At 49.3% G+C, this 14,980-nt stretch overlaps 2 protein-coding genes across 22 annotated transcripts in view; one reads left to right on the top strand and one right to left on the bottom strand.

The window, feature by feature from the left end:
• Nucleotides 1–819, bottom strand: part of KANSL3 (KAT8 regulatory NSL complex subunit 3) — a 45,889-nt gene extending 45,070 nt beyond the window's left edge. For 8 of the 21 annotated variants that reach the window (XR_011386484.2, XR_011386485.2, XM_008253760.5 and 5 more), the window contains exon 1: nt 707–819. The gene's annotated coding sequence lies outside the window, so the exon portion shown is untranslated. The remainder of the gene's footprint in view (nt 1–706) is intronic. The other 13 variants (XR_016229186.1, XR_016229187.1, XM_089326062.1 and 10 more) reach the window with 7 other exon arrangements.
• Nucleotides 820–9,756: 8,937 nt separating this feature from the next.
• FER1L5 (fer-1 like family member 5) overlaps nt 9,757–14,980 on the top strand; it is a 59,185-nt gene continuing 53,961 nt past the window's right edge. Inside the window, exons 1-2 of the mRNA XM_089326049.1 lie at nt 9,757–9,841; nt 14,435–14,487. Coding sequence (XP_089182175.1) covers nt 9,757–9,841; nt 14,435–14,487 — 138 coding nt within the window. The remainder of the gene's footprint in view (nt 9,842–14,434; nt 14,488–14,980) is intronic.

Here is a 14,980-nt window from a genome sequence, read left to right as displayed (position 1 = left end):
GAGGGCCTCTTTCTGCCCACCACGGAGGGTGAACCCGAGTGCGGGCACCAATGGAAAAGCAGGCCAGTGGTGGAGGGCAGGGGGTAGGGGGGACCTCCACGACGCTCATCTCAGCCAGGGCCCCCTTCCTCAAGTCTCCACTGTCCCGCGTTAAACCAAAGTTTTGCAAACTACTTCGTAACAGCCTGGGTTTTCTTCAACAGAAAAACGAGGGTCTCCCCGCCCCACTCCACGCCCCCCACCCGCGCCAGGCCTGGGACGACATGACAGCCAGGAAGCCCTTTCTCTCCCCCGAGGTGGCAAACCGCCCGGTACTCCAGGCACCTGGAGGGGTTCCCGCCACTGAACCGCAAAACGGCCCACGTTGGACGCAGGGCTTAGGAGTCCCATTTTACAGACCAAGCCGCCGGCTAAGAGAATTAAAGCGACCTGGCCAAGGTCACCGAGAGTTCGCGACGAGGAGGAGCCGCCTGGCACCCGCCCCCCACTCCCGCGGGCCGGGCCAGGCGCCCGCGTCACGGCGGCCCAAACGCGGTCCCCGCCCGCCCCCGGCCCAACCCGCCCGCTCGTCCCTGCCCCGGGCTCCAGCGCCAACTACCCGCATGCCCCGGCAGCCCCGAGGCCCTGGCCGCGGCCCCCACCCGCCCCGGCCGCGGCCGCGACCCCCACGGCCCGCCACCCCCACCGGGGCCGACCCTTCTCTCACCCGCGGTCGCCCGGCCGCGCGCTCGGCCCGGGCCTGCCGCTTGCGCGCGTGCGCGGTGCCGCCTCCACGCCCCGGCGCTCCCGGCTCCGGGGAAAACACGGAAGCAGATCGCTGCCGGGGAAGGGAGGGGCGGCGAGCGGCAAGGCCCGGAGAGGCGCGGTGCGGGGCGGGGAATGCGCGCTCGTCTCCGAGGCTGGAGATGGCGGGAAAGTGAGGCCTAGGGACGAAGCTGGCTGCTACAGCCGCTCCCAGCCCAAGGGGTCCCTCGGCCTGTGATGGCCGCCCCGAGGGGAAGGAGGGAGGGCGCCAGACCTCCCACTCCCTGAATTTACTTGTTAGGGGTTTGCTCTTAGCCACAGAAACCACCACAATAAAGATAGATTATAAGGAATAAAAAGGTGCATTGGTTCAAAAACTGCTCTTTAAAAAAAAAAAAAAACCTTATCAAAAACAGATGAGGAAAATTTAAAGAAAAACGTCTGTTCGGAGCTTCGCTGAGTGGTGTTGGTTCTTATAATAGGGAACCTGCCCTAAAGGAAGCGGGCTTTGGAGCCACAGTTAGGACAATGTTAGGACAATGCAATACCAGCATCCCCTCTGGAGTGCCTGGCTTTGAACTCTTGACTCTGGATTCCAGCTTCCTGCTGATGCACACCCTGGGAGGTACCAGGTGATGGCTCACGCACCTGGGTCCCCGCTGCCCCCGTGGAAGACCCTGAGTGAGTCCCCAGCTCCTGCCCCTGTCCTGCTCATGGCATGGATCGTGTCTCCTTGTCCAGCGAATCCACGCTGTATACGCCACTCGCCATTTCTTCCTATTAGCATGTGTCTCAGTTACTAGAGCAGTTGTGGAGAACTGGAGAGCTTGTGTGCAAGTCACTTCTCTTTGACTTAACAATGGTTCCAAAAGAGTTCCGCGCTGGCAATTTGGATATGCCACACAGCAGGCACCTTAAGTGCATCTTTTTTAAGTGAAAAAGTGAAAGTTCTCTACTCAATAAGTAAAGAAAAAAATTGTATGCTGAGATTGCTAAGATCTATGGTAAGACAGAATCTTGTGAAATTGTGGAGAAGGAAAAGATATATATATATATATATATATATATATTTGACAGACAGAGTTAGACGGTGAGAGAGAGACAGTGAGAAAGGCCTTCCTTCGGTTGGTTCATCCCCAAAATGGCCTCCACGGCCGGAGCTACGACAATCCAAAGCCAGGAGTCAGGTGCTTCTTCCTGGTCTCCCATGCGGGTGCAGGGCCCAAGCTCTTGGGCCATCCTCCACTGCCCTCCCGGGCCACAGCAGAGAGCTGGACTGGAAGAGGAGCAACTGGGACTAGAACCCGGCACCCATATGGGATGCTGGCACCACAAGTGGAGGTTTAGCCAAATGAGCCACAGTGCCAGCCAAAGGTATATTGTTTTAATTGTGCTATTTTGTTCTTATTGTTGTTAATTTCTTACTATGCCCAATTTATAAATTAAACTTTATCATAGGAAAAAAACATAGTTTATATAGGGTTGGTACCATCCTGCAATTCAGCCCTTCAGAGGGAGCCTCGGGGTACATCCAAGGACAAGGGATGACTGCTGTCCTGGTACAGGTAGAAACAGAGGCAGTCTTGCTTGCTGGGCTCGTGTTGGAACTGAGATTACAACCCTCAAGACCCGACCTCTACCCTGAACTGCCTCCCCTTCATTGTTTTTTTCTTTTCTTTCTTGAAAGACGAGAGAGAGATTTTTCCATTTGCTGGTTCTCTCTCCAGATGACAAATGACCACAACAGCCAGGTCTGGGTCAGGCCGAAGCCAGGAGCCAGTAACTTCATCCTGATCTCCCACATGGGTGGCAGGGGCCCAAGTACTTGGGCCATCATCCACTGCCTTCTCAGGCACGTTAACAGGAAGCTGTAGTACTGGAACTCAAACTAGCACTCAGATATGGAAGGTTGGAATGCACCACAACACACCTGCCCATAATTTTTTAAAGATTTATTTATTTATTTATTTATTTATTTGAAAGGCAGAGTCACAGGGGCAGAGAGAGAGAGAGGACTTCCACCCCCTGGTTCACTCCCCAGATGGCCGCAATGGCCAGAGCTATACCTATCCGAAGCCAGGAACCAGGAGCTTCTTCCAGGTCTCCCACCCGGGTGCAGGGGCCCAAGGACTTGGGCCATCTTCCACTGCTTTCCCAGGCCATAGCGGAGAGCTGGATAGGAAGTCGAGCAGCTGAAACTTGAACTGGCGCCCACATGGGATGTCGGCACTGTAGGCAGCGGCTTTACCTGCTATGCCACAGCACCAGCCCCCCATAATTCTTTTTAATGTACATAATAATTGTTCAATTTATAATGAGGATAATAAGGGTTAGCATTTCAAGAATGCCAAATAAGTTCTCAGTGACACAAATTATTTAATCCTTTCAACTTTATATACTGTGCTAGATTCTATTATAAATACATCCAAATGATATAAATATATCCAGTGAGTTATGCCACTGCTTGGGATATTGGCATCCTATATCAGAGAGCCAGTTGTAGTCCTGGCTGCTCCACTTCTGATCTACCTCTCTACTAATGCACCTCAGAGAGCAGTGGGTAACAGCCCAAGTGCTCAAGCCCCTGCCACCCATGTGGGAGACCCAGATAGAGTTCCTGGCTCCAGGGTTTGGCCTGGCCCAGCCCCCGCCATTGCAGACATGTGGGAGTGAACCAGTGGATGAAAGTCCTCTCTTTCTCTTCTCCCTCTCTCTGGCACTCTGCCTTTCAAATAAATAACATAAATCATTAAAAAAAGATATCCAGAGAGGTACAGTATTTTGCTCAAGATCACATAGCTATCAAGTAGCAAAGGCAGAGCTGAAATACAGGCAGTTAAGTGGAAAGAGAATTGAAGAGACAGAGGCCAGGGCCTGCAGGGCTCTAGATATACTCCAGGAGCAATTCTGGGGGCAGGCATGTGGCCTAGTAGTTAAGATGCTAGTTAGGAAGTCCTTGTTCCATATCTGAGTACCTGGGTTCGATTCCAGCTCCGGTTCCCAATTCCAGCTTCCCACCAATGCAGACCTTGCAAGGCAGCAGGTGATTGCTCAAGTGATTGGGTCCCTGCTACCCACATGGGAAACCTGGATTGAGTTCCTTTTGTGAGCATCTGGGGAGTGAACCAGCAGATGAGAGCTCTGTCTGTGTGTCCATCTGTATCTCAAATAAATAAATAAAAAGTATGGGGGAGCCGGCGCCGCAGCTCACTAGTCTAATCCTCCACCTTGCGGCGCCGGCACACCGGGTTCTAGTCCCGGTCGGGGTGCCAGATTCTGTCCCGGTTGCCCCTCTTCCAGGCCAGCTCTCTGCTGTGGCCCGGGAGTGCAGTGGAGGATGGCCCAAGTGCTTGGGCCCTGCACCCCATGGGAGACCAGGAGAAGTACCTGGCTCCTGCCATCGGATCAGCACGGTGCGCACCGTCCGCAGCGGCCATTGGAGGGTGAACCAACGGCAAAGGAAGACCTTTCTCTCTGTCTCTCTCTCTCTCTCACTGTCCACTCTGCCTGTCAAAAAAAAAAAAAAAAAAGTATGGGGGAAAATGGAATTTTGGTTCTGAGTATAGACTGCTTGTGATGTTATATGTGTTTCATATAGAAAGAATAGATCTGTAAAGTCAGGGACATTAACCACTTTATCCTTAAGAGAACACAGTTCAGGATATAGGTAATAGTTCAAGTATCGACTGATGGATGATCCAGTTAATCAGCTGACTGGAAGCATGCCACCAAGAGACATGAGGCAAGAGAGCAAGAGACATGGTTCAGCCGGCGCCGCGGCTCGATAAGCTAATCTTCCGCCTTGCGGCGCCGGCACACCGGGTTCTAGTCCCGGTCGGGGCGCCAGATTCTGTCCCGGTTGCCCCTCTTGCAGGCCAGCTCTCTGCTGTGGCCCGGGAGGGCAGTGGAGGATGGCCCAAGTGCTTGGGCCCTGCACCCCATGGGAGACCAGGAGAAGCACTTGGCTCCTGGCTTCAGATCAGCGTGCCAGCCGCAGCAGCCATTGGAGGGTGAACCAACGGCAAAGGAAGACCTTTCTCTCTGTCTCTCTCTCTCACTGTCCACTCTGCCTGCCAAAAAAAAAAAAAAAAAAAAAAAAAAAGACATGGTTCAAGAAGAAAAATAAATGTTTATAGCTTTGTGTCCAGTAAACTAAAAAAGCAACCATGATCACAGCAACAGATACACTAAAAAGTGTTAGTCAATATGTGGAGGGAGTAAAATCCTCACATACTGCTGGTGCAGTTATGAAATGGTGCAGCCACTTTGGAAAACAGTCTGGCAATTCTGCAGAAAGTTGAAACACAGAATTACTATAGGATCTAGCAAGCCCATGCCCAAGTTTATACCCAAGAGACCTGGAATATATGTCCACACAAAAACAACATATGCATGCTCAGTGTAGCATTATTCACAATAGCTAAAATATGAAACAATCAGAACAGATGTTGTACAGTGGGTTAACTCACTGCTTGGGATGCCCACATCCCATTCCCGAGCGCCTGGGATTCAGTCCTGTCTCTGCTTCCCATTCACTGTCTGCTACGGCCTAGCCTAGGGGCAGCAGATGCTGGCTCCCTGTCACCCACATGGGAGACCCAAATGGAGTTCCAGGCTCCTTAGAACTGCCCATGCTCTGGCTATTGCAGGCATTTGAAAAGGGAACCAGCAGATGGAAGATCTCTCTCTCTCTCTCTCTCTCTCCCCATTGCTCTGCCTTTCAAACAAATAGATAAATATTTTTTTTAAAAAACATATGGAAACTGCGGCTGGCGCCGCGGCTCACTAGGCTAATCCTCCGCCTTGCGGTGCTGGCACACCGGGTTCTAGTCCCGGTCGGGGCGCCGGATTCTGTCCCGGTTGCCCCTCTTCCAGGCCAGCTCTCTGCTGTGGCCCAGGAGTGCAGTGGAGGATGGCCCAGGTGCTTGGGCCCTGCACCCCATGGGAGACCAGGAGAAGTACCTGGCTCCTGCCATCGGATCAGCGCGGTGCGCTGGCCGCAGCGCGCCGTCCGTGGCAGCCATTGGAGGGTGAACCAACGGCAAAGGAAGACCTTTCTCTCCGTCTCTCTCTCACTGTCCACTCTGCCTGTCAAAAAAAAAATATATATGGAAACCAATTAAAACATTAAAAAAATGGAAACAACCTAAATGTCCATCAACTGATAATTGGATAAACAAAATATGGTATTTCCATGCAATGAACTTATAGAGCCATGAAAAGCAATGAAATACTAATGTTACACAGCAAGATGAGCCCATCGCCTGCACCCATCAGAAGGCCAAAATACTGAAGTCATGGTCTCTTGTGGTAAGTTCATTACAAGGTAGCCAAGCAAGGAGTCTGGAGCAAATACTCAAAGCTGACTCCTTATCAGCGGCCTGGGGAAAGGTTTTGTGGGTTAGGTAGGAGGCAGCTGGTATGCAGAAACACTGGCGAGGCAAGTTCTGATTGGAGGGGCTTGGAGTCAGACCAGTGTAGTGCTATCGTGTTTTAAGCAGCTCCCTAGAAAAGCAGGAACTTAAAGGGGAAAAGTATACACACGCACACACACACATACACACACACACACACATTAGGCCCATTGTTAAAGCATAAAATGGAAGAACTTGCAGGAAAAGAGCAGGGAAACCTAACAGGAGTTTTCCAGTTCAGGGCATGGGGGAATCGTTGTAAAGAGACAGTCTGACCAGAAAAAGGGGCAGTCTGGTATCACTGATACAAGCTACAAACATGAATAAACTTTGAAAATGCTGTGGATCTGGTATGAACTTTGCCCCTGTTTTCCTTTGAGGTAGTCATTTTTTTCTTAATTATAAAGAGCTTGCTCTTTTATTTTTATAATTTGTATTTACTTATTTTTCATTTGTTTGAAAGACAGATAGAGCAGAGATCTCCCTTCCACTAGTTTACTTCCCAAATGCCTGTAACAGCCACTGCTGGGTCAAGTTGAAGCCAGCAGCCCAGAACTCAACCCAAGTCTTCAATGTGGCTAGCAAGCACCCAAGTTCTTGGGCCACCATCTGCTGTCCCCAAGCTTGCATTCATAGGAAGCTGGAATGCAGAGCGGAATCCTGGCATTCTGATGTGGGAAGCGAGCGTCCCACGTGGTGTCTTAACCACTGGGACAGAGACCATTCCACTCCAAGAGCTCATAAAAGCTAATACTCATTTGGATATTAAATATGTTGCAAATGTTTCTCCTAATTTTGATAAGTCTCTTAAATTTGATGTATACTTCCTATACATGAATTTTTATTTTTATGCAACCAAATCTGTCAGTCTTTTCCTTTTTAGGGGTATTTTCTGTCATGCTTACTTTGCTTTTTTTTTAAATAAACTTATTTTTTAATTTCATTTTATATGAACTTAGAAAAAAAAAGGCAGAATTACAAAGACAGAGAGAGATCTCCCATTTGCTGGTTCAGTCCTCAAATGGCCACTACAGTCTGGGCTAGATCAGGCCAAAACCAGGAGCCAGGAATTCCATCCTGGTCTCACGTGGGTGGCAGGGATCCAAGTCATTCACTGCTTTCCCAGGTGCGTTAGCAGGGAGCTACATGGGGTGGAGAGGCCAAGACTTGCAAGCAGTGACTCAACCTACTGAGCAACAATGCCAGCCATTTAATGTGCTTTTGTGTCACTAACAAAGCAAAAAGCCTTATGTTATATTTTGATTTCAAGCAAAACTACCAGGAAGTACTTTTTATTTTTTAATCTACTGCACTAGGGATGGGTGTTGTGGTGCAGAGGTTAAGCCACCTCTTGGGATGCCCACATCAAATATTGAAGTGCCTGGGAATCCAATCCTGCCTGCACTTCTGGTCTAGCGTTCCTACTTATGTCTGTCTGGGAGGCAGCAGAAGGAGGCTCTTGAGTCCCTGCCACCCACAGGGGAGAGCAGAGTTGAATTCCAGGCTCCAACCTTCAGCCCGATCCAAGTGCTCAGAAGTAGAGCAGCTGGGACTTGAACTGGTATCCATATGGGATGCCACCATTGCCGGAGGCAGCCTAACCAGCTATGCCACAAGGCTGGCATGAATAAAATTTTTTTTAAAGTTTGCTGAAAAAAAAAAAAAAAGTCTACTGCTGGGGCCAGGACTGTGGAATAGCAGATTAAGCCACCATCTGCACCACCAGCATCCCACATGGACCCCAGTTCAAGTCCCAGCTGCCCCGCTTCCGATCCAGCTCCTTGTTAATGTGCTTGGGAAAGCAGCAGAAGATGGCCCAAGTGCTTGGACCTCTGCACCCATGTGGGAGACCCGGAAGAAGCTCCTGACTCTTGGCTTCAGCCTGGCCCAGCCCCTGCTGTTCTGGCCATTTGGGGAATGAACCAGTGGATGAAAGATCTCTCTCTCTCTCCCTCTCTCCCTCTCTCCCTCTCTCCCTCTCTCTCTCTCTCCCCCCTGTAATTCTGACTTTCCAATATATAAAATGAATCTTTAAAAAAATAAAATAAAATTCTGCTGCAGTAGAAAGCATCACATATCCAGTATTTTAGTCTTTGAATGTCCTGCATCTTTTAGAATGCACAGTACGCTTACCCCTGATTAGTTTGATTAATTAATACACATTTTAAAAATTCATTAATTTTCTTTTCTTTTTTTTTTCTTTTTTTTTTTTTTGACAGGCCGAGTTAGTGAGGGAGAGAGACAGAGAGAAAGGTCTTCCTTCCGTTGGTTCATCCCCCAAATGGCCACCACAGCCGGTGTGCTGCGCCGATCTGAAGCCGGGAGCCAGGTGCTTCCTCCTGGTCTCCCATGTGGGTGCAGAGCCCAAGCACTTGGGCCATCCTCCACTGCCTTCCCGGGCCACAGCAGAGAGCTGGACTGGAAGAGGAGCAACCGGGACAGAACCGGCGCCCCAACCGGGACTAGAACCTGGAGTGCTGGCACCACAGGCAAAGGATTAGCCTAGTGAGCCGCAGTGCCAGCCCCAAAAATTCATTAATTTTCATTCTCAACACTGGATAAGATACAAGATATATTAAACAATGTTTGGGCATCAATGTAGACAACAGAAGCAAATGACCCACTCCATGCTCATGTGTTAGGGCCACCAGAGCAAGATGGCCTCAGAAAACTGTATTGGCCTTGAGATGTTTCCTTAAATGTTACAAACTCAACTAGTATAGATATCCATTATTGATTTACTTATTTATTTAAGAGACAGAGAGAACTCCCACATGGTAGTTCACTTTCCAAATCCCCACAATGGCTAGGACTGCACCAACTAGGAACCAGAAACTCAATCTAAGTCTCCCCATGCTGTTAGCAGAAACCCAACTACCTGATCCATTACCTGCTGCCTCCCAGGGTATGCATTAGCAGGAAGCTGGAATCAAGAGTGGAACCAGGACTCGGACCCAGGCACTCTGATATGGGGTGTGAGCATCTCAATCCATAGCTTAACTACTAAGCCAAATGCCATCCCCTAGCGTGCATTAATAAAAAGTTGATTTTCCATTGTTAAAATAGGGAGTCATATCTAAACTTAGGTTTCCTTGAGAAAGAAGAATGCCTCAATATTCTGTTTCCTCATTTGTAAGGACTTCCCCAAGACGTCATAGAGATAGTCCTGATTTCCTTATATTATTTCTTAAATGGTCTCATATCTCTTGCTTTCCCATCTCAATTGTGTGACCTTGGCAATGATTCACTTTGGACAACTTGCTTGAATTAAGAGAAAATATTACCATTATGCCCGATCTTGAACTCAAAAGTATAGCAAGAATAGAAGAAAAAAGAAAGAGGAAATGTCTAAGTAGCCAGATTGTTTGGTTTGTCCATGCCCAGTGACCTCAAGTCACTCACTTCTTACGTGCTGTGTTACTTCCTCCTTTCATTCCCATTGATTCCTCTCTAGAATCAAGAACCACCCCCGTTTGTGACATCCTCTCTATGGCCAAGTTCCACTCACTCCCATGAGCCCTAGGAGAAGCCTTGGACCAAGGAGCTCCAAGAAGGAAGCTGTAGCACTGCGGAGGGAAAGAGAGGAAGTATCTCGGAGATGCTGCGGCTTATTGTGGAGTCGGCCAAAATTGAGCCGCCCCTAAGCCCTCCACCCAAGCCCTGTGTGGCCGTCAACTTCAGAGGTGAGACCCAGGATCCTGAGTGGGAAGGAGCTGCTCTGAGAGGCAACATGTAATCAGTGAAAAGAATAAGTTGATGGGCATCCTGCCACGTGAAAGATGTTCTGTGTGCAGCAAAGATGAAGTGAGCACCGTCCAGTTCTTCCAAAACTTGGTCTTTTATTCGCTGCTGTTTCTCTTATTATGATTCCTCTGCCTCCCATCTTTTCCAAGGAATGGCTAGGGGAAAAGAAGCAGATAACACTTCTTGACTCCTCCCAGGGACTAGGGCTGTGCCTTAAACTGAGGTTTGGGGGGCAGGGGAAGGTCTTGTTTCATAGGGTAGAGATGAGGATTTAAAAAGACTATTGGGGCCGGCGCCGCGGCTCACTAGGCTAATCCTCCACCTAGCGGCGCCGGCACACCGGGTTCTAGTCCCGGTCGGGGCGCCGGATTCTGTCCCAGTTGCCCCTCTTCCAGGCCAGCTCTCTGCTGTGGCCACGGAGTGCAGTGGAGGATGGCCCAGGTGCTTGGGCCCTGCACCCCATGGGAGACCAGGAAAAGCACCTGGCTCCTGGCTCCTGCCATCGGATCAGCGCGGTGCGCCGGCCGCAGCGCGCCGGCCGCGGCGGCCATTGGAGGGTGAACCAACGGCAAAGGAAGACCTTTCTCTCTGTCTCTCTCTCTCACTGTCCACTCTGCCTGTCAAAAAAAAAAAAAAAAAAAAAAAAAGACTATTGGTGGGGCTGGCATTGTGATGCAGTGGGTTAAGCGGCCACCTGTGACGATGGCATCCCATATTGGAGTACTAATTTGAGCCCAGCTGCTCTGCTTCCAATCTAGCACCCTGCTAATATGCCCAGGAAGCAGCAGAAGATGGGGCCCCTGGCTTCACCTGGCCCAGCCCTAGCTGTTGCTGCCATTTAGGGAGTGAACCAGTGGATGGAAGATCGCTCTCCCTCACGCGCACTCTCTCTCTCTCTTTCTCCCTCTCTTTGTCACTCTTTCAAATAAATAAAATAAAAATCTTAAAAAAAAAAAAAAGACCACTCATGTCCAACCCTTAGTACAACTTCTAGTACTAATTCTCCTATAGTATTAATTACTTTGGGGTGATGTTTGCTCCTCACCACAACTCCATGAAGTAGACAGAGGCAAGTTTTTTTGTTTTTTTTTTTTTTGTTTGTTTGTTTTGTTTTTTTTTTTGTTTTGTTTTGTTTTTTTTTTTTTTGTAGGTAAGGAAAAAAGAAATCCAAGGTTGGGAAGGAGGGGAGTGAAAGAGGAGAAGGATTAAATATATTTAAATATCAAAGAGCTGGGAGTCAAAAGGCAAGAAGGGAAGTAAAAATGGTGGAGAGTAAAGGAGGTGGACACAGGCCAATGTGATTTTCCAGGAACAGTAAGGAGTGGGAGTGAGAAAACCCAAGGGAAAATAGGATATGAGGATACATACAGTCACCCTCTGTATTCCTGAGTTCCTCATTTGCAGATTCAAGCAAGCACAGATCAGAGATATTCAAGAAAAAAAATTAACTGTGCACTGAATATGTGAAGATTGTTTTTTCTAGAGTAGCAGCTGTTTATGTGGTATTTACCTGTGTTCGGTGTTTTAAGTCCTCTAGCAGCGACAGCAACCATGCAGGAGGATGTGCATAGGCTCTTGTACAAACACTGTACCCTTTTACATAAGGGACTGGAGCACCTGTGGATTTTGGTGTCCCCCAAGTGTCCAGGAGCCAATCCCTACTGAGAAATGGTTGTAGTTCCTACAAATTCCTCCTACACGAGGAAGGAATGAAATTCTTTTTTTCTGGTCTGTGAAACTGTTTTGGAACATGACAACACTCAAAGACTGAACATTTGGGACTTCAGAATCACGGGGTGATGGTGACTTATGTCTCCAGGTGCAGGTTTAAAGACGTGGGAGTTCAGTACATATTTGCCTTGACTGACTCATTTTATGGTTAGCCAGGCAAGGGACTTGCAGCTAACTGATTCCATGCCATCTTCCCCACCGCACTGTGGGCACCGTCTTTCTCCTTCTAGAAATCTCTCTTATAAAATGCAGAGCCCTGGGTTTTTACCCATAGATATATATACCCACAGATCCCTTTTTAAAAACAAGATGTATTTATTTGAAAAGCAGAATGACAGAGAGGGACCGAGACAGAAAGACAGATAGACAGCTTCTACTGGTTCATTTCCCACATGCCTGCAACAGCTGGGGTTAGCCCAGGCAGAAGCCAGGAGCTAAGAACCCCATTCGGGGGGGCCGGCCCTGTGGCGCAGGAGGTTAATCCTCCACCAGTGGTGCTGGCATCCCATATGGGCACTGGTTCTAGTCCTGGCTACTCCTCTTCCGATCCAGCTCTCTGCTGTGGCCTTGGAAAGCAGTAGAAGATGGCCCAAGTGCTTGGGCCCCTGCACCCATGTGGGAGACCTGGAAGAAACTCCTGTTTCCTGGCTTCAGATCAGCGCAGCTCTGGCTGTTGCAGCCATTTGGGGAGTGAACCAGAGGATAGAAACCCTTATCTCGCTGGCGCCCTGGCTCACTAGGCTAATCTTCTGCCTGCAGCGCCAGTACCCTGGGTTCTAGTCCTGGTTGGGGCACTGGTTCTGTCCCAGTTGCTCCTCTTCCAGTCCAGCTCTCTGCTGTGGCCCGGGGAAGGCAGTGGAGGATGGCCCAAGTGCTCTAGAGACGAGGGAGGAAGCATCTGACTCCTGGCGGCCATTTGGGGGGTGAACCAACGGAAAAAGGAAGACCTTTCTCTCTGTCTCTCTCACTGTCTAACTGCCTGTCAAAAAACAAAACAAAACAAAACAAAACCAAAAAACACCTTATCTCTGTCTCTCCCTCTCACTGTAACTCCACCTCTCAAATTAAAAAAAAAAAAAAAAAAAAAAAAAAAAGAACCCCCTTTGGGTATCCCAGATGTGTGGCAGGGACACAAGTACCTGAAACGTCCGTCACCTGCTGCTCCTCACGCCCATTAGCAGGAAGCTGGATCAGGAATGAAGGTGGAGGCAGGAACAACCCTAGGAACTCCAGCACCGGATCGGTCCCAAGCTGTGACTTAGCCTGCTGTGCCGCAGTGCCTGCCTCAGTATCCACACAGCCTTAAAACTGCATGTTTGTGGTTGCTATGTTTCATTTCTTTTGTTTGTTCTTCCCAGTGTCTCCTCCATACACTATTCCCTACCCTGTACCCTTCTCACCGTCCATATGTGCGCGAACACACACACACACACACACACTTTCCCTGGAAACAAGCTCAAAGTAATTTAACAATTCATTTATTTTTTGAAAGATTTATTTATTTGAAAGAATTACAGAGAAAGAGAGAAAGAGAGAGAGAGAGAACTTCCATCCACTGGTTCACTCCCCAGAAGGCTGGAGCCAGGAGCCAGGAACTTCATCCAGGTCTCCCATGTGGGTGGCAGGGGCCCACATCTTCTTTCCCAGGCATATTAGCAGGGAGCTGGATGGAAAGTGGAGCAGCCGGGGCCAGCGCTGTGGCATAGCAGGTAAAGCTGCCACCTACAGTACCGGCATCCCATATGGGCTCTGGTTCGAGTCCTGGTTGCTCCACTTCTGATCCAGCTCTCTGCTATGGCCTGGGAAAGCAGTAGAGGATGGTCCAAGTCCTTGGGCCCCTGCACCTGCATGGGAGACCAGGAAGAAGCTCCTGACTCCTGGCTTCAGATCGGTGCAGCTCCAGCTGTTGCAGCCAATTGGGGAGTGAACCAGTGGATGGAAGACCTCTCTTTCTCTGCCTCTCTTTCTCTCTCTGCATCTCTTCTCTCTCTGTAACTTTGACTTTCAAATAAAAATAAATAAATCTTAAAAAAAAAAAAAAGAAAGAAAGTGGAGAAACCGGGACTTGAACAGCTGCCTAGATGGGATGCTGGTGCTGCAGACAGCAGCTTAACTTGCTGTGCAACAGTGCCAGCCCCTAACTGAACAATTTAGAGATGCTTTTGTAGTGCTAATGGTGTCTTTTGGTAAAGATATTTCTGGGGAAAGGAGATTTTAGCGGCTGGAGAGCTTTAAACTATTAGAGATGTTCGGTGTATCTTAGGTTACTCTAGGCTTTGCTCTGGTAATAAACTCTGAACAGCTCGGTGGCTTAACGATAAACTTTCCCTCGCACTCACACTGAGTCCTGCATGGGTAATAGTGCTGGTCAGGCAGCTGTCCTGTGTGACTCTCTCCAATCTGGCTGTTGCCCCTTGTGGATGAGAAGTCACCCCGGCACCACCCTGCCGACTGTGGGGAGAGGAGAGAAGGAGAATGGAGAATCTCATGGGGGATTTTAGTGGTATTTGTTGGCAGGAGTTCCCACACACCATTGGCTAGAACGCCTCACACAGCCCCACGTGGCTGCAAGTCTCTGGGAACTATATATGACACAGGAAGAAAATGAAATGAACATGTAAGCATTCTCTGTCACCCAGGGTGATGAGAAGTGAGACATTCTGAAATCCCCAGAGAAAAAGAGAAACGATTGATGCCTACACCTGAAGCTGTGTGAGCTCCCCTTGCCTTTCTTCACCCCACTCCAGCCCACCTGTTGAAATATTTCCTCCAACTCACGCCAGCCCCTGGTGTCTTTGCAGATACCAAGAAGAAAACTCGTGTGGTGGAAGGGAACGAGCCTATATGGAATGAGGTAACTCCAGGGCGAGCCCAGGAGAAATCACAACCCCAGTAGCAAAGGGACAGCAGTGGAGTTCAGGCAGGGGCTCCGAGGTCTGGGGAGCCCCAGACTTTTCTCAAGGCTGGAGCATTTGGCCCTGAGGAATGGTCTCTGGTCTGACAAGGCTATGAAGCCCACATCTGCCCACGGCTGTTCTTGGCTCTTCTCTTCCACTTGGGATGGACCATGACCTAACTCATCAACTAGTGCAACTGGGTCAACCTGATGCTCCTAGAAGCCCAAAACAGAGACAAGGCTCCACGTGCAGGATTCTCTCTTATCTTCTGTCCACACCCATGCCATGCCTCAATCCCCTGAACTCCTTGGCACACTCATGATACTGCAGCTGAAGCCAGGGACGCCCCAGCAGGATGCCCCATGCCATCTCTTCAGGAGGATCCTCAATCTTAGAGAGACACGATGTCCACTCATTCCCCACAATTTTCTCCCTTCCTGGAAAGCATGG

Source organism: Oryctolagus cuniculus, chromosome 2 (assembly GCF_051225735.1).
Source record: "Oryctolagus cuniculus isolate XC-2025 breed Fujian yellow rabbit chromosome 2, ASM5122573v1, whole genome shotgun sequence".
Classification (NCBI taxonomy): Eukaryota; Metazoa; Chordata; class Mammalia; order Lagomorpha; family Leporidae; genus Oryctolagus; species Oryctolagus cuniculus.
This window is presented reverse-complemented; position numbering and strand designations above follow the sequence as displayed.